General features: G+C 39.4%; 1 protein-coding gene across 1 annotated transcript; it reads right to left on the bottom strand.

Moving 5' to 3' along the window:
• Window positions 1–5,113: 5,113 nt before the first annotated feature.
• CRKL (v-crk avian sarcoma virus CT10 oncogene homolog-like) lies at window positions 5,114–19,207 on the bottom strand. Its single transcript, XM_010082003.1, has 3 exons — window positions 18,894–19,207; window positions 14,882–15,344; window positions 5,114–5,826 (listed from the first exon to the last, which is right to left on the bottom strand). Exons 1-3 carry the CDS (start codon window positions 19,205–19,207, stop codon window positions 5,692–5,694), a joined length of 912 nt encoding a protein of 303 aa, XP_010080305.1. The 3' UTR covers window positions 5,114–5,691.
• Window positions 19,208–19,225: the final 18 nt, after the last annotated feature.

Here is a 19,225-nt window from a genome sequence, read left to right as displayed (position 1 = left end):
CCTTTGACTTTTTGCCAAGTAAACTTGGCTCTGCTGGAGCTTTAGGTGGCTGTTGTGCTGGGTCCTTCTGGTACAAAACCCGAGTCCTGACTGCAGCAAGGGGAAGGCTGGGCCAGCCCGGGAAGAAGCTGAGCGTTAAAAGCCGTGGTCCCCAGCCGGACAGTTACCTGGGCAGTCAGTGTCAGGGGCAGAATGCTGGGGATTTGTGCCAGGGCAGGCAGGAAGCAGCCTGCATTTTAAAATGCAGAAACAAAATCCCAGTCCCTTGCACTCACTTGGACTATGGGATTTGTCCCTTCTGATAACTGAAACGCACCACAGCAAAGCAGCCCAGCAACCTGCTCCTGTGCCAAGGGGCAGAAATGAGTTATTTCTAAACATCATGAAATAAGGGAATGTAGAGTGGTGTGGCCCCACATCAACACAAAGGGGTGCAGATTTATACGTGGCAATACCTGATGCATTTTGAGGCACAAATGAAGTTTTTTGTGTTTTTCTGAACACAGGTGTTTCAAACTTCCCCAAGCCCCTGTCTATGAACGCACTTCATCCCCCACAGCGAGATAAAAGCATGTGTAGATGCTGCAGTTTAGCGTCAGGCGAGCCTGGGTGGCACCAGAACCCAGCCCAGCCAGCCCGTCCCCTGCCGTCGCTGCTGGTGGCCCGCCCTTGCATGAGAAAGGACGCGCAGCACCTGTGTTTGTGTGCACTGTGCGCAGCTCACCACAGCCAGGAACAGCGCTGCTGCCGTGCCCGTGGCTGGGGGTGGGTGTGCAGGAGCAGAGCGCTGTACAGCCGGGGACGTTGGGCTTTGCTGCGTAAATAGCACAGCGAGAGTTCCTGAACATGTCGTGAGAAGCAGCTGCGGTAACAGGCGAGAGCACTTCTGGCTTTGGTAGAAAGCAAAAGGCAGGCAAAGGAGTTTGAAACAGGGCTCTCGGGCCTCCTGCGTGCACCTTACATGTTCTTGCTTGAGTACTGAAATACTGCTGGTTTTCTCCGAAACATAACTTGCCACGTGTGAATATTTGATGATAAGACACTATGCAGAGTTGGCTCTGAATGTTTATTAACACAGCATGGAAATCTGTACTCCAGAGAAGACAAACACTAGTCTGTGAACATACCTACAGAGAGTCCAGGGAAACAACACAAGCTTTTCGACTTCTCCTTCGCAGCAGTTGAGTGTCTGATGTTCCTCTTCAGTTTTTCTCCTACATAAGATCATCTCAACTTTCAACACATTGTTAGTGATTTAACTGATCCCAAATATTAAAAAAACCCCTTAAGTTCTACTTGGTGCCATTCTTGATCTGGATTGCCTGTAAAAAGGCAGAAGACAACCTCCTGGTTTTGACTTGCAGAAGCAGATTTATAAATATATTATGCTGAGACCTTTCACCAGTGGCCAGATGCCAGCCCCTCCACTCTCCAGTACCTGCACAGGTTACGCCTTATTTATTCCAACAATAACAAGCTCAGTTCAAACCGTATGCATTAACCAGTCATTCTTACAAGCACAGTCAAGGGTATCCCAGTAAAAGGAGGTCAAGGTTCCTTCCTACAGAGACCCTTAAAAGCCTTGGCAACAGAGCAGCGTTAAATACAGCAACACAAAGAGCACTGCAGTGTCGGGTGGGAAGGTGGAGGAGACAGCGATAATGTGTATAACCAGAGATGCATCTTTTTCAGGTGAACCTCCAGAGCACAGCAGTATAGTCTGAGAAGAGGCAGAAGGATGGAACAAGAGAATATCACTCAGCCTGGCAACAGCATTTTCCCCTGCTTAATTCTTCCCTTGATTCTGGAAACTTTGGGTTGGCACACTCATTCACCCACAGAACAGGGCATCGCACTGACAGAGTAAGGGTTAAATGCTCTGCTGGTATAGTCAAGGTTTTAAGACTAATGACCAACAAATAATACTGTAAGTTGAGGCAAGTTTTATTTAGACTGTACAAACAGGGCACTGGGAAAAAAAACAGTGGCTTGATGTTGGGACCAGTTCTATGAAATAAGTGGAGTAAAAAATTAAAAAGGCACTAATCTTAAGAAAAGACACTCCATATATTCTAAGAATATAATTCATTTAATACTGTTAATCTTATAGCACAAAAAATAAAACAAGCTATAATCCCCAAAATAAACTTTAAAAGCTTACACTTAATATTATTGCCTGAAGATCATGGTCTTTAAATTACATATTGTGTTTTAAAGTTTACACAGTGAAGACTGTCTCAAATACAAGGCCACCTTTCCCACTGCAGTAATTGTATCCTTGTCCCAAAACACACTTGCATTTAACACAAGTAAACAGAAAATGACAGCTCTACAAGAATGCTTTCACTGGTCCCAAAAGGCAGTCTTTTAGGCAGGTCTCACTTTCAAATGCAGGTATTGAGGAAAACGCTTGAAAACTTGACTAGAAAACAAAGGCAGCCCACTCGTTCCCAGGATGTTAATACAATATAAAAAATTATTTTACAGGCACACAAAATGGCACAAAGAATGCTGTTTTTCCCTTTACAAAAATAATGCTCAGGCTCTTCAGAGCCCCAACCCAAACAGGATATTCCCTTTTGTTTATTCTTTCCCAATTTGTAAACAATCATGAATTAAATTAGCGCTTATCCAGTGATGGACACTGATTAAAACAGTTTTCATTTAAACTTTCAGACTGGTCAGAGGCTTCAGTGTCTATATACACATGTACACAACAGGAGGAAGTCAAACAGCAAGCCTTTCATGATAGTTAATTATTGTGGCACCAGGTAATTAAACCAGCTCCTAGTTCAAAAGCACAAACAACTTTAATGGTGCATAGATTGAAGCCATCGCTTGCAGGCTTCCATGCTTCATCTGAAGTATACCTTTCACGCCCAGGAACGCTTATCACTCCCATTTAAGAGGCTTCGTAATGCAACAGACAGCACATGTGTAAGCAAGCGACTGAGAATCCAGAGTCCTTCAAAGACAAACACACTGATCAAATGCATCTTTATAGGAAAATACTTGTCTCATAGGAAAATAGCAAAGACACCTTCTGAAGCAAGGGTACATCAGCTGAGGCTGGTCAGTATGCTACATTAAACCACATTTAACACACCTGAACCACACTGCTGCTGCTCAGAGAAACACTGTCTGTGGCCTAAAACCAGGTTCACAGAAATTTAAGAATTCTTGTCTTTGCATCAGATGCCACTACACACAAGGTTTGCATAGTTTTGAAGGTAAAGTGTTTTGCTTTTCTGCAGTATGAGAACACAGTTACAACTAAAACAAGGCTCATGTTCCAAGTGTATACCTTATTCAATGAGGGGATGAGTCAAGACATTTATTTCAGTGAAAAAAATCCAGGTTAAAAGCTATGTTCAAGATCTCAAATCTCACAGTATTTATTTACCATGCAAAGGAAGAATTCTACAATCAGTCTTCTGAAGAGCTGCCTGTAACTAGGTCAAGTCTGAAATAAAATTTATCTGCAGCAGACTGAGTTTAGTGCAGTCTCTGTACTCAAAAGATGACTTTCAGTAGTACAATCTGTGTAGTAAACTTATGCGTATAGTTGGGGTTCAGAAAAAGCATGACCTTCTTCAGTTAGGAGAACTGCATAGCTCTTGTTTGCAAGACAAAATGTCAATGCCTATTGTCAAGAATTACTCTTACAGCACCAAACACTTCAGTCAATGCTACTCTACTTCACAGTTAATTTGGTAGTAAAATGCTCTACAAGAACTTCTAGACTGCCAGCCACTTGATCAATGCTACAGAAAAGAGCTAACAGATGAACACAGAGACTTTTAAAAACCCGGCGTTCTGGATGTCTTGTTGCAGACACCATTTTTGCCTTTCTTCAGTGCCTCCCAAGGAAGGATCCCATGGCACTTTCACAGCGTGCTTTTATTAGGATCAAGTGACACAAAACAACAAGAAAACATGCCAGAACCTAAGACAACAACTTTTATATAATTTGACATTTATAAGAACTGGTGAGAAAAGGTGTCTGAAGTTTCTCATTTTGCTACAACTGACAGCCTTCAAAAATTGAAAAAATGGGGGCTGCTGTTTTCCTGTGAGCTTCTACAACAGACATGTTTATTTAACCAGGCTGTCTGACAAGGGAGGTTTGGTACTTGTACTCTTTGCAGATGTGTGTTGTTAATTCAGCGTTCAATTATTTCTGAAAGAGCATTCTAGGTCACCTACAAAACACCTGTAAAGACGGTGGCACAGGATACCACTGCACATAAGCTTTCATATCCTGCACACAGGCCAAGGACTCAACCTGCAGGGCATGCGTTGCATTTATTTAGCTGCAGCCATATAGTTCCCTGCTGTAAATACAATTACAGCAGTATAGCTTATGTCCAGAGAAAAGGCAAGAGGCTGCACTGATAAGAGACACCTTTGTGGCCTCCTCCAGCCTGAACATTATCACATGGGGGAACCCAGGCAGCTGACTCCAATTAACCATTTTCTAGGGAATGCTGGGAGGGGGAGGGACCTGGGGCATATATAAACCACAGTCAAGGCCTTTGGAAGGGTAAAAAAAGATGGCAGCATGCAGAGGAGTTGGGATGCAAGCAAGGAAAAAGAGAGATGGAAAAAGAGAGATGAAAGCAGCTCTAAAAAAGAAGCACAGCAATGTGGAAACATGCTAGAAAAAAGGTACTGTGTTTGAAAAAGAGCTTTCAACAAGCTGGGGCTGGCACAGCTAGGAAACTTTGGAGAGATAAGGGAGCCTGTAGGGAAATGGGTATAAAAAGTATATGTTTAAATAAGAGGATTTTATCAGTATTTACCAAGTTTTTTTGTCCTACTCCTTTCCTACCTCTCCACACCATGGCAATCTGATCAATCTGCCTACTAAGTAACAGCTGGGAGACAAGCCCTTCTATACTAGCAGAACTACTCTTTCAACACTGCAGAAGGGCTGGATGTAGACCAGGCCAAAGTGTTTCCCTTTAAAGCTCACTTTCTACAGCTAGTGCTTGCAAAAATCAACAGAAATGCGTTACATATGTAAAAAACAGGTTACAAGTATGAACCCCTCCTAAGTTTCCTTATAAATAAATGCCTCAGCTTCAATGCAGCTCAGTCAATGGTTATTTGCATTTAACACACACTGTTTCAGGAAGGTCAACAACAAGCTTAAGAGTTAACAGAAAAGAGCAGCTTCTGATACAACTGCTTAGAATACATCAGGTTCAATTATTGTCCTTTAAAGAGACCATCATTTAAAATGTACTACCTTAGGTTCTCTTAAAACTAAGTCTTCTTCAGTCCTAAAATTGCATTTTTGTTGTTGCTTTTTGTTGGACAGTAATGCACAAATTGCATGTTTGATCTAAGATTAGGGCTCTTCCTACTGAGCAAGCTAGAAAAAGTCCATGGAAGTCTCAACAGGAGAGGTTTTCTTCCCATACTTCTCTGCTATATACTAGTTCAGTCTTCTCCAGCTTAAGGCCCAATAGAGTTTTAAAAGTGAAACTAAATTCTGGATGATGTAACTATGGTATGAAGGTCAGGCTGTGACTTCAGTTGTATGTATTCCAAATGTATATTAAAAGAACTGCAGCAAGCTGGAAAACGGGCAACGCTAGCAATGTGCCATTAAGTCATCATCCCACCTCAAACAATCCTAATGATAGCCAGGAAAATGAAGCAGCAGTGTAAATTGGGCAGAGGAAATCATTCGTTCTCATCTGGGTTTTGAGGGTCAAATATTTTGACATGCGTGAAGGGGAAGAGCCCTTTTCGACCGTTGACTTCTCCTTCCCACTGACCGTTTATATTCATCCTTGTAACTTTCACAATATCTCCAACCTGCATAATTAAAAAAAAAAGTTATCATACAGGGAAATCTTACCTGATACAAATACAAAACAAATGAAGAGAAACAACAAATACAAGCCCATCATAGGGGGAAAAAACCCCCACCCTCTTCTTGATCTAAGGTTCAAGTGAAAAGAAAAGTTACTTTTACTGAACTAAAACACCAGTGTTTTGCTGATAAACATGATAATGCTGTCTGCAGTGTTTTTTGGGCTCTCAACTAAATGTCTATTTATGTATTCAAACAAATTGCTGAGCTACACCTTTTTCCCATAGGAAAGCTTACAACCTCATGCAACAATGTATTTAGCTTAGATATAAATTAACATCACTAAAGCTACCATCAGTGATGAGATGCAACATCTCTTCAACAGAGCACAGTACTCATACTGGTTTTAGCATCAGCTGCCTTATTTCAAAGGAAATTTTGTTTTTCAAAAAGATTTATATGGCAAATAAACCATTACTTGAAGCTCTGGTTCCGATTATCAGAGTCTAAGAATATTCTGTAGTTTCTAAAATAATAGTATGCTTCCAAAGTAGCAAAAGCATCTCAACCTTTATTTTTTAAAGTATTAGAGATACAGATTCTAGCTTTATTTGTTGTTTTCATCTCTGCTTCCTGCCAAAGAATTTGAAACAGGAACGATGACATGTCAGGCCCTTCCTACCATAGCTGTGTCTCTTCCTATTTGGTGGTGAAAGATGAGAAAAGTTAAACTATGATCAAGCAAGAAACAGCAGCCCAAATGATGCTAAGTTATACTCTTATCATTGTTTAATGCCTGTATTTAATTTGGATTAGGATAATTTGCAAAGCAAAATATCCCATTTGACAAGTAGTGTTTAGGTCTAGCTGAACAGTCATTTATTTCTCCCTTAAATGCTTCACAATAGCTGAACATGTGGTCTGTTGCAGCAGCTCTCGAACTTTACACCTCCCTTCCTGTTTACTTAATTTACTCTGTGTGGTAACTATAGTAAATATTAGAAAAGTGACATTAGCAGCTAATAACTAATGTCACAAAGAGCAGAAGCAGCCTATGTCCAATTGCAAACCGCTCCTAAGTTTCTTCCCCAAACTAGGTCTCAGCTCTTTGTAGTTGAGTCTCAGCTTACCAAGCTACTTCTGTGAAATCCAAAGGCAGCTAGCTTTTATCCTCTTTTTTAAGGAAAAGCTAGGTTTTAGTCCTGATACAGTATGCATAACATCATCGAAATAGTATTAAAGTTTAGAACTGACGGAGAGAGTTTAAGGACCTTGGCCAAGGGCCTTAGATTAAAACTTTTTGGGTACGACCTGTATATTTTCTGTTAAAGAAGCCCCAAGTTTACAAAATAGTGTGCAAGTCACTAGATTATCTGAGGCCTGTTTAAACCAGTTACCAATACTACAGTAGAAATGTTTTGAAGATCGCTCAGAAGCAAGAATCCTTAAGTTTAAGATACTGTAATGAACTCCTGGGCAGTCACTTTGTTAGAGCTGATAAAATAAAATTTCTCAACCTTTGAAACTTTTTAGGGATTTAAGCTTTATGCTGCATATTAGAATGAAATAACATATTTAAGCAAAATTAGTTGCTCCCCCTGCGCCTACTTTTTCTCCACTGCTTGAGCTGTCCATGTCCCATCTGCCCTGCCACTGCCACCTCCCCTCTTCCCCCTCCCAATTTGAGACTGTCACACTTGGAACAATTGTAATCTTGTGCTTTTAAGAAAAGAGAAAACCCTCTGAACTCCTGTAAGTTCTTGAGATGTAACTTGAGACCATGTTCCTTTCTTAAATGGACATCTTTCCTTATCCTGTTCCTAAACTCAAACCTGAAGCCAGCATATACTATTAAGTAGTTACACACTGCCCGTGATAGCTAGCACATACATATAGCATTAATTTGACTGGTTTTCATCTCATCACAGACTACTCCAGCATGCTTTAATGGTGTATTTGCTACAAAGCACCATTTGTCAGACTTCACTGAACAGAAAGGCTAGAGAAAGCTCTAAGTAGTAACAAGATGATCTAAACAGGAACCTAACAAATGTCTCTTTAGGAAAAGGCTGATAACATCTATAAATACTCTGTTACATTGCTAGATTTAAATAACCCCTGAAGACAGATCCAAGTTGTATACCCAAATTCAAGAAGAGGCAGCCAACATCGCAACAGTTAAAACCTAGTAAGAAACTGCGTTTGCACCATACCGTAAAACCAATGCACTCTCAAACACTTTACTCTTATTCATGGAAGAAAAAAAAATAATCTGTAGTACACTGAATCAAAAACATGGACTTGAATTTTCTTAGAGTTTGAGACTTTAATTCTGCTCGTGTGCTGTAGAGATCAATCATTATTCATTTTGAAGCTCTAGAAAAAAGAAGGTTTCTACAACATGAATAGGTTTGGGAGTCTTCCTTCAGCTGAGTAAAAAAATAAAAAAATGTTTACAATGTAAGCCTACTGCATTGCAACAAACTGCTCCTTAGATGAACAATGTAAAATGTTCTGTAGCCTGCTGGCTGGGCAAAGGTGCTACAATCATTAGTTGCTATTGGAGAGTGCTAGCTGACAAAAGCTACTCAAAAAAATACTCCCATATGCCAACAACCATTGGAATAGTAAATTGATTTGCAATTACTTCATATTATTTTTGAGAGTACTTTTTTCTTTTAATGAAAGATGATGAATATCCTCTTGTGCTGTGTTATTAAAAAAATGCAGTTCCCCTGAGAAGATTTAAATGGAACAGCATGTTGAAAGAAGATTTTTAGAGAAGGAACCTTTATATGATGATAGAATAATTGATGGCTCTTACGTTAATGACCTCAATTTTGGCAATGTCTGGAAGAATCTGGTCAAGTAGTCCCTTCATGTATTTCTTCCTGAAGTACTAACTAAAAGCAGTATTTGGTAAATGCTTTTTAAAGCATCTATAATATGGTCAGCTGAGGTGTGATCTCCCACTAAAATTATTTAATAGACTATTTTTTTCAGAGAACATTTTAGGCCAGTCAGAAGGATTGTCTTATGATTAGGCACAGGACAGAGTCAGGAGACGTGGTTCTGTTCTCATCTCTGCCACAGACTTCCTGTATGACTCTGGACAGCTCATGACCCTTATCTATAAATTAGAATAACACTTCCTTAGTCTCAGCATCTCCCAGATCAGTTAATTCATTTGTAAAGCATGCCAGCATCACTGGATGGAAGTATCGACTGCTGAAATGAGTAATACTTCTGAAATGCAACCATTGGGTTCCACCCAAATGATAAAAACCAAAACGTATTTTAGGTAGCATCCTTTCATTATGTCCCTCTTACAGCATGAATTCAAAGCCCTGGGGAAATAGAAGCTGTGGAACATGACTCTAGACTCTTCCATACCTGTCTTCCATTTGAAGCTTATTCATACACTGCAAAAGGTTTCATGCAGACCGTTTGTCACACAGCTAATTCAATGTGTTTTACAAATATTCCAACAATTGTATATTCATAGTTCTATGGCTGATAGAGTTCTGCAATATAAGTTTTAAGGAGATAAAAATGCATTAAAACTCTAGGTCATCATTTTATCCCACTGGGTCAATAGCTATAGAAAACATATTGCTCTCTGGAATTGATGGGGTGTTGAATCTCAGTCATTATCCTAACTAGTGTCACAACTCACCTTTGGTAACACCATTAGTACCAAAACCTAAACAATTTGTTCAGACCAGCTGTCTGTTCTGGAGAAGAATAAAAAAGGTTCAATTACTTCATATCCCATTGTCCCCGAAAGGTATAAAGCTGAGTTACACAAAAGAGGCGGAGTTCAGTCGCACTGCAAACAGGATGTGACACTGAAATAGCTGGTGCTTTATGTATTAGAAGATTAAAGAAACCAATGGGCTGAAAGCACAGTTTAATTATCCTTTGCTTCTGATGATGTGTGCCAGAAGAATAATAGTTAATGCCCACACCAGAGAATCAAGCAGTTCAGAGGAAAGACCTTCAACCATCCTTGAGACACGAAAGTGGGTCAAAGGGCAGCACAGAAATTTTGAAGTCCTAGATGCAATTGATCTAGCATCATCTAGGAACAGCACAAAACAACATAAGTTTGCACTTCAAATATAGCTATGGCAATTGCCAGAGCTGGGGTTGCAGCACCACAGTAACGTGCTGCTCTGCAGTGAATGATGGCAGCCTGTCTCCATCTGATTAAGCCAGCTGTCGTGACTGTACAGAGTCTGCAGAGCTCAAAATTCCCACAGACCATCATTCTTGCATCTCACTGTAGCACAGGATCTTGTCTAGGTTATCCATGGCACTTTCAGTTTCACCTGGAAACAAACTCCACACACACTTCTGAGGGTGAATGTATATTAAATCGTGAGGCACTAAGCACTATCCTGATGGGAACCATAAATAACTTTGACTGGAAAAGGAAGTTACACAGATTAAGATTACACACACAATCTCTGAAATAACTGTCAGTTACATTTTCAAAGGCAGCACACTGAAAAGTTGGTGCATGTCAACACAGACACAGGAATCCTCCTGCCAGTGTCACTTTCAATTCAATAGTTATCAGAACTAAAGCTCCTTGATCAACACTTCACACTACACAAGTATAGGCTCTCAATTTTGCTTAAAATATAGACCTTGTGGCTTAGAGGCACTTTGATGTTTAGCCAGCAATACTAAGTTTCCTTGGCTTAAGAAAAGCACAATGCTTGTTGTTTAAAGAAGTAGCCTAATTTCCTAATTAAGAAAGTTCTACTACCAGCACATTTTGGCCTACTTGTCTCAACCTTTGAAGAGGAAAAAAGTTAACTGTAACCTAATTGTAACAAACTCAAGAGAAATATTTTAAGTCAGTTATATAATTACGGTGAATAGGTATTTATTTCAGCAAAAAGTCTCCGTGACAGGTTAATTCTCTACTAGCAAACATGTACATGTTTGATATATCATGAACAGATAAACTACTTAATACTATAATACTGGCACAGGTCTAGAAAAAGCCATCATTAGTATAAAAACTTTGCTATAGAAGTATAGCAAAGCTCTTGTTTTAAAAAAAAAAAAATCTTCAGATTTCATAACACTGTCATGTTAAGTCTGGAGATGTACTCTAGGGCTACTACTATATTCAAAATGGTCTATCACACTAATTACACTGCTTGCAATAATATTTAAGAAACATGTTTTAAACACATGACGGACATAAGTGTAGCGGCTGCTACTGGTCTCCCACTTTCATTCCAATAAGTGAATCGGGAATTTTTTGTTCGTATCCTGAATCAAACGTCAAATAGTTCACTAATTTTTAAGGGAATTACCCACCATTAGTTTATCTACTGACTGCATTGGATGTGATTAACTTTATTGTGCAGAAGTTAGCAATCAATCAATTATTTGGATGCAAACAAGAAGTACCCAACTACCGAGAGATAAGTTCCTTTAAGGTAAAACATACCAGTCCTAGTCTCCTGGGCACTGCACACACTTCACATGCTGGTTAGAGCGTGGCAATTTAAAACGAGGCTTCACTGGCAACTATTGTGAACAGGCTGGCTATAGAACTACAGGTTAAATGCTGAGAAACTTTAAGGTTGACTTTGCTGCTCTGTATCATATTCACAGTGCCAAAGAATCTGCTCTTACAAAATTCATCACCTCCTTAAAGTGCTGTACATCCTTTGAACACAGGATTGCCCTCCTAGTTTTCCCAAAGAAAAGGACTGAAGAACAGCAGCACGTAACCCTGTAATATAGAGTTCTAGTCCCAGCAAATGCAGGACACTGTATCCCTGTCCTTCATATTCCTTCCTCTAGAGCACCAGGAAGGAAGGAAATTGCTTCTTGGCTAAAAGCACACAAGTAAAGCAACAGATTGGGGTGGCTGGTGTTTTGGTTTGGTTTTTTTTGTGGTTTGGTTGTTTTGAGGGTTTTTTTTAATGCAGTATCCAGGAAAATACTACACAGTAGTAGTAAAGTTAGTTGGTTGCAGTGAGAAAGTGCAGACTTCAATCATTTCATTAAAAACATTAAATCTGAACTGCCAAGGTAACTGACCTAACTGACAACAGTATGCGTAAATCTTAGAAGTACATATAATTAACCATGGGCTTTACTAATAGTTCACTGGTGCAAGGAGATGTCCAAAGGTATATGTATAGCAACTGTATGCTTTGAGATGATAGCTACACTTAAAACTTTTATTTTAGCCTACAAATAGATTACTATTTTTTATTTTAGAGGATAAAAGAACATATAATGCAGTAGGACCAAGTCAACAGTTAGAAATTAGTTATTTCAATAATACTAATATGATTGCTAAATAACTTTAGCCCAACATGGTCCAAATTATAATAAATGCCGTATTAACTAGAATCCTTACAGGAACAACATTGTAGTTGCCCTTAAACTGTCATACTTTCAATACTATTTAAAAGTTAAACATTCTATTATCCAACCAAACAGATCTTGTTTCAGATTTTCCGAATATTCACTTGTTTTACAAGCTAAATTTTTCATGTGAGAAATTTTTTAAAAAGTATACCTTACAAAACAAATTTCTCTGTAACAGGCTATAAATCTTTATCTTTTCTTAAAGAAGATTTCTGACAGCTTATGTAAACAATAGTGTAAAATAGAAAAACTGGACTTGCAACCAGAGAACTTGTCCCATTTTCAAGCTGAACCCAGGAGAATGACATCCCTCCACTTAAAAGGAAGTCGAGCATATTACTACACAATAGCTTTACTTAACTCCAGATGGGATTCTCTTCCTTGGAAGTACTGTCTGTGTGCTGATCATGCCAAGCTAGAGCCAGCAAACACATATTTTGCTCCATATTGTTTTATCAGTTTAAATGGGATTACACAATCAGGCACTGTATAATTCTACAAACAAGGTGTTCTGCCTGTACAAGCTGCACTGTGATTTAGAGTACACCTGTACTAAGGTGGAGTACTGCCAAATACTATTATTCTGAAAGAACACCATTAACTTTCTTCCCCAAAACATTCCCATAACCTGTTCTTTCCCCATTGCTAGCTACTTTCAGTGCTCTTACAAAATAGAAGCTTCAAGTGGTCCAGGTTATTCAGTGACAGGTGGAGCCCTGACAAGGTTGGCATTAAATACATCACTGAGGCCCAGCAGGTGTTAGGCAATCTGAATGAAGATCATGAAAAGAAGCTGGATTTTTTTTTTTCTTTGAGTAATACATATGACAAAAAAAATATTGCTGTAATGAGGTCGCTAAAGTTCCTTACGCATGGGTAGATATGGAGAAGCTGTAATCACTGATTTTAATGAAAATGTAGATCAGTTCCCAGCCTTCTATTTCTGCAGCCTCTTGAGAAGCCACAGTATGGCTAAGGTGCACTTGCAAAGAAAACAGACTACACAGGAGACAAAATATGCCAGTGGTGGAAGACAAAGACATGAGGCAATAAGTGATTACAATTTGGTTGAAGAGAAGAATCTCTCAAGCAAAACTTCAGCAACTTGTAGGTTTGAATTGTTTTGACGCTTCATGTTGGTCAGAGAATTAATCCTGCTGGTATACCAGATGAGCTAAAATGACAGGATTAACTCAGTGACTAAAGAGCAAGTCAGAAAAATCTACTTGTGAGGACCACCCTTCCAAACGGTTCTGCCACCCTGCAGCAAAGCCAAGTTCCCTGAAGTAATTCCATGACGCATTGATAACATAACAAAATCAATCGCTTGCCTTGCTTTGTTTTCAGAAGCCTGAGTAGTTTTGGCAGGAATCTTCTGTACAGTGTAGCTGGCAGTGAATTTACACTTTGCTCTATGATAATTTTCACACACTGCTCACAAATAACAAGCTGATAGCTTTCAGAACTCAAGGAAAATCCAGTGATACAGATTTAACTTCTAACTGTAAGAGTAATCACCTGTAGAGGTTTTACAAATACAGAAGGAAGACCACTTAGGGCAACTACTATGAGTAACTAGAACTCATAACCTTTCAAATTTCAGTCAAAAGTATCAGCTATAGGTAGCAGCTTTAACTTGCAAAGTAATTGAGCAACAGGAAAAGTTCAAAAGGGTTTTTAAAACCACGGTTATTTAAATTGCTAAAATGCTGTTGCTTCCTTTGCTTGTTTCTTTGCATTTGCTCTTATAAGTATTGTAGCATGCTCAAATTTAATTTTTGAGACTAGCCTTTTTTCCAGGTGAGATATTTTTGAACTATGGGTTAAACTATGGGCCTTCAGTATAATCTAAGTGTAAAAGTATGTCTCAGTGTTCTGGATGTAGCTTTAAAAACTTCTTCCAATCCATCCTTTATGCTAGTTAGACTAGAATTGTAACATGAATTCTTTACCATTTAAAGAATAAAGCTCTAAAGTCTTACAGATATCCCTAATAAAATAAAAAAAATGCTTCAGCAAGCACAGGAACTTATTAAACATTCAACACAAGTTTAGAGGCTTCACTACAGCTTTTCATCTAACCCCCTTGCCACCCATTTAGGTCTTAAAGTCTCTCAGTTCCACTTTTGAAAACCAAAGTGAAAGAGACTGGAGTACTTCTGCAACAGATACTCAAGTGCATCTCATATGACAGTTGAGGGTCAGAAAGCCTATACTTATCAGCAATCCTTACCTGTCTCTGAAGGATGCTATTGCCAGTTCTCAACCCGGAATACTGCGATGATTAATGAAACACCTTTTTTTTAAGATTAGGTGGAGAAGCAAAGTCATCCTCTCACTAGCACTTACTTCCACAGCAGGATGTATACACTCCGCTACCCTGGTAAAGTATTTGCACCATTGAATGTGCAAGAAGAGAGGGTAAATACAGGTCCTGAAGTAACCTGGTCACTTTTCTCAAAGGAAGTGGTATAGATGAAGCAATTTTTGTAGATCTTTCTTCAGAATGTAACCTAACTTCTTCTCAGTCCCTTGACATAGATAAGCAAACTCCATATGAAGTCATCCACACCAACTTTACCACTAACATTTGTTTAGTTTCTTATTTTACAAAACAATTGAAAACTGTAATACTGGAGAGGAAAAACTTACCTCTAATGCCAGCGCTGTCTTGTCATAAGCACAGGGTACTCTCTTTTGGATAGCTTTGGCATAGACTGGTCCATTCTGTGTTGATGGCAGAGGATTGATCACTGCTCCAGGTGTACTGGATACTGCAGGAAGGGGACTTGCAGTTTGAGGCTGAGCATAAGCATGGGCAGGTTCTGGAATACCATAACTGTTGGAATTCCTGTTTCCATGCTTCCCATGAGAAGATCTGACTAGCTTTTCTACATAAGGAACAGGAATCATGCCAATCCGACCATCCTTGTTTCTGGCACTCCACCACTGTTCTTCGGGCTTCTCTACGATTACCAGTATCTCACCCTTTTTAAACGGAAGATCCTCAGCATCATTGCCAGGAAAGTCATAGAGAGTCCGAACATATTCCACATTTTCTTCTGCAGTGGGCATAGCAGGGGCAGATCCAGATCCCATTGGTGGACTTGGATACCTAAGTTTTAAAAAGATTTTATATAATCAATAGCTATTGTTTTGTACTTCCAGTAACAAAGCTAAGTACCAGTTTTACAGGAGGAACACCAATTAGAAGAGAATTACTTATTCACCTTTGTAACAAAACTATTACCTTGGTCGCACTGTGAGGCTTTTCATGAGTAACTCATGCTCTCAGCCAATTACTTAAATACCCAAATTAGCTTCCCCAGAAACCCAATAAAAATCTATCATGGACGCAGAAAAATGGGCAAAATAATGCAAAATCTTCATTTATCTGTTCTGGATTGTCATGAGGATCTTAGGGAGAATAAAATTAATTCTATAGCTTAAGTTATGAGAGTCATGATACATAAAAACAAACTACAATTATTTGGGTGACTTGGGGTAGAGGGGCAATACTTAAAATAAAAGAAAAATTGAGTGATTTGCGGTGAGAACTAAATAATCCTCTTCAGTTCATCATATCCACACTTTTAACTTCAGCATCCATTTCTAAAGAATTCAGTAACTCTAAATGCTAGACTTGAGGGAGCATGGTGGAAAAAGGGAACATAAGCAAGAGGAGGGTATGATAAAACCTTAGTTTCCTAACTAAAAGCTAGAAGTCCAATGTTGTCTTTCTGATTGGTAGTAAATCATCTTTCTAACCAAATCCTACTACTTAAATGAAGAATTTTGGGGACAGCCAGTCACATTTATACTGAAAACTCTTTTCGTTAAGAAAATGGATAGGCAGATTCTGTGTTTTTTAGGAGATAACACTTCCCCTTTTTTTCTGGAAAATCATACAGAATTGAGCTCCCTAATCTTATTTTTACATCAACTCTCAAAGGGTTGTTATATAATATAACAGAAAAAATATCAAAGTACTTATCTTGACTGCATATTTAAATACCTAATAACTTCAACCTGACTTTTCATAAGAGACAATATGAAATAACTTGACCACTGGCAAGAATGGAGTATGAAATGAAAAAGCTAACCGTCTAGAATGGTTAGCCATCCTTTCCCTTATTAACCATAATATTACCTCTAATTTATTCACATCATGTTTATTACTTTGCCCATCATCTGTCCAATACAGTCACTTTATTGTCTGCGATAATACAAGATTGTTCATCAAACAAGACTACTTTCACTGCAGTCTATTTTCAACATAACCTTTATACATTTTACTGAAAGCAGCTTTCAAAAATCTTAATGTATATAGGCCATAGCAGATATTTATTACCTAAGCTACGATAGAAAGAATGCATGTCATTAGCCTACTTCAATTCTCTCTTGCTACTTGCAAAATAAGATGGAAGTCAAATTCCTATGATTTTTGCAAGATATGGCAGAAGCCCTAAACAGACACCCTGCTGCAGCCAAAGCTGTGGGAGAGGGGGAACCCTTCAGAGAGCAGTCACTCTGCATAAGCTCAGGAACATCTGCAATGATGGTCAGAGCTCACCACTGATTAAAAAAAAAAAACAAAAACACCACACCACAGCAAAAAACCCCACACAAATAGAAAGCTTAGAACAGTCAGCTTTCAACTGTTTTACAAGTTTAAAATATCATCTCCAAGAGCTAAAACTGTCATGGTTATATATAAGAAACTATTCCTAACACAAAAAACACCTCTTCATACTGTACTTTGAAATTAAAAGAATCAGCCTTCAAAAGCACAAGCACCTGAGTACAATGTTCCCCTGAAAATGCAAGAGAAATAAGAACTATCAATAACAGTTCTGAAGCACATACCTGTCCATTCCTATTCTAAATCTAATCCATTAACTATAAAAAAAAATCCAGAAACGCTACCTCTCATCTTCCTTGCAGTAGGATTTCAACCAATTTCAAACCATCAACCATGTCATTGATTTTTCAAAAAGAGTTTAGAACAAATATGCTAAGGAAAACCACCTAGTCAATCCCGTTTGTTGCTTTATAAGAAAGCTTGTCAGTTCACAGTAGGCTAGGTCCCATCTGTCTCTGAGAGAACAATAGCAGTCAAAACCTTGAAAATAAGGTGGTACTAAAATGTTCATAGAATATTTCATACAAGACTCCTGACAATACCAAGTGAGCAAGTGGAATCAGTTAAGTTTAAGTGCTTTGAGAAAGCCAAGTCAGTCATTGCCATAAATGATTAAGAACAAGATTTACATCCAGAAGGGTACAACACTATCCAGGTTAAGGAGAACAGAGGTAAGCATAAAGATTGCTTCAGTGTCAGCTTTTTTCCTCCCAACTGTCCACAAGTTTAAGCATGCACATAACATTAGCCAATTCCATTTAAGTGTTCCTGCAGCAGTGGAATTGACTTTTTTTTTTTCCTTACCCATCTCTCTAGCCACAGCACAATCACTACGCAGAAGAGTTCTCAGCAACTTTAAGAGTTCTTGAAGCTAGTGCTTTCTGTCACATTCCTCCCATCACCAGAAAGCTTCACAGAAAGACTTTTTTTGACCACTTGAGTTTTTCAACTTGAAAAGCTATTGTCAACCTTTGACAAGTTACTGATTGTCATTAAGAACTGCCCTGTACCAAGGTTAGATTGTGACTATAAACCTCAAAGTTATTCTTCCCCACTAAGAAGTTGCTATTCTGCAAAACAGTGAGAATTTAAACTGCAGAATTTAAAAGTGAACCAATCTGAATTTTTTTTTAATGTGTCACTATTTTTCTAGTTTTTATTTCACGTCATTCTATCCACGAAGTCCAAAAGCTTTGAAATAAGATACTGGGAAAGGCTTTATTAATTAAAAATAAGGAATATGTTCTAGAGTTCTTGATAAGCAGTTTACTGATGCAAGTTGCAGGTATGACCCATGTTGGGAATGGGACAAAGAATGAGCTCACAGCCAAGTCACATTTTCCCATCCTCCTAGAATAGCATTTCTCAGTGTAGTGTATGCAGATATAGATGAACAGTGCCATAACCAAACTGTGAAAAATAAATGTTTTACATTTTTTTGGCATGTGGAAATGCCATTCTAGAAGTTTGGGAAATGCTGTACTAGAATGTACTAAAGCTGACTTAACAGGGTGAAGCAGTCTAATCACAGAGAGGCCTGTTCTATTGTAATCAGTGCGGATGCAAGGGCAGACAGCAACTTAAGCTCAGAGGCTGTACTAAAACCACTGAGAAGACTTGTGAACCAGCTTCTCAACCATCCTAGAACAGAAGGACAATACCAGAAGAAAAGGTTGACACAAAGCACGGCCACACCCTCTTGCAAGACAATTATAGTGGGTGGTAGAGATGTACACAGTACCTTCACGTGTGCCCATACGTTCTGTAAGAACAGGCCCCGTGGCCTGGATGGTTTGACTGAAAGCAACCTGTAATGGTCACTGAGATCCAGACTGCTCAGAAGAACTGCTGTTAGAGACCGCTTCAAAGGAGGGCCATAAACAAATGTTCCCTTAGTATACGGCCCTACATCCAGTGTTAAGATCCTGGAGCTGCTAGGCTGGACTGAGACACCCCCCGCCTTGCGCCACCTCGAGGGAAGATGGCAGTAGGTGGGGCGGAGGGAGGGAGGGTGGCACTCACCTGGGCGCAGGCTCGATGAGGGTGGTGGTGTCCAGGTAGTGGATCTTGTAGAACTCCAGTAGGGCAGGCAGATGCTCAAACTCCTGGTCGCCGATCTTAAAGCGGCGGTTGGGCAAGGAGTTAATGATGTAGTGGGAAACCCGGGAGTTCTCGGACACGGAGAGCACGTAGTCCCCCGGGCAGGTGGACGAGTCCCGCACCAGGAACATGCCATGCCGCTGCCCTTGCAACCGCGTCTGCGCCTCCGCCCGGGACACCGGGCCCACGTACCAGCTGGAGCGGTCCGACGAATCGAAACGAGCGGCGGAGGACATGGCTCCGGGCGGGGAAGG

This window comes from Pterocles gutturalis, unplaced genomic scaffold (genome assembly GCF_000699245.1).
Source record: "Pterocles gutturalis isolate BGI_N339 unplaced genomic scaffold, ASM69924v1 scaffold9174, whole genome shotgun sequence".
In the NCBI taxonomy this organism is placed as follows: domain Eukaryota; kingdom Metazoa; phylum Chordata; class Aves; order Pterocliformes; family Pteroclidae; genus Pterocles; species Pterocles gutturalis.
Note: the sequence above shows the minus strand (reverse complement) of the source record. Positions and strands in the feature narration are given on the sequence as shown.

Bases quoted from the DNA above. Each gene is read 5' to 3' on its own strand.
- CRKL (XM_010082003.1), bottom strand. From the start codon at position 19,207: ATGTCCTCCGCCGCTCGTTTCGATTCGTCGGACCGCTCCAGCTGGTAC. The intron at 15,345-18,893 runs GTGAGTGCCACC...TTTAAAACTTAG, and splicing joins CTCATCGAGCCTGCGCCCAG to GTATCCAAGTCCACCAATGG. The intron at 5,827-14,881 runs GTAAGTTTTTCC...TTAATTATGCAG, and splicing joins AGACAGCGCTGGCATTAGAG to GTTGGAGATATTGTGAAAGT.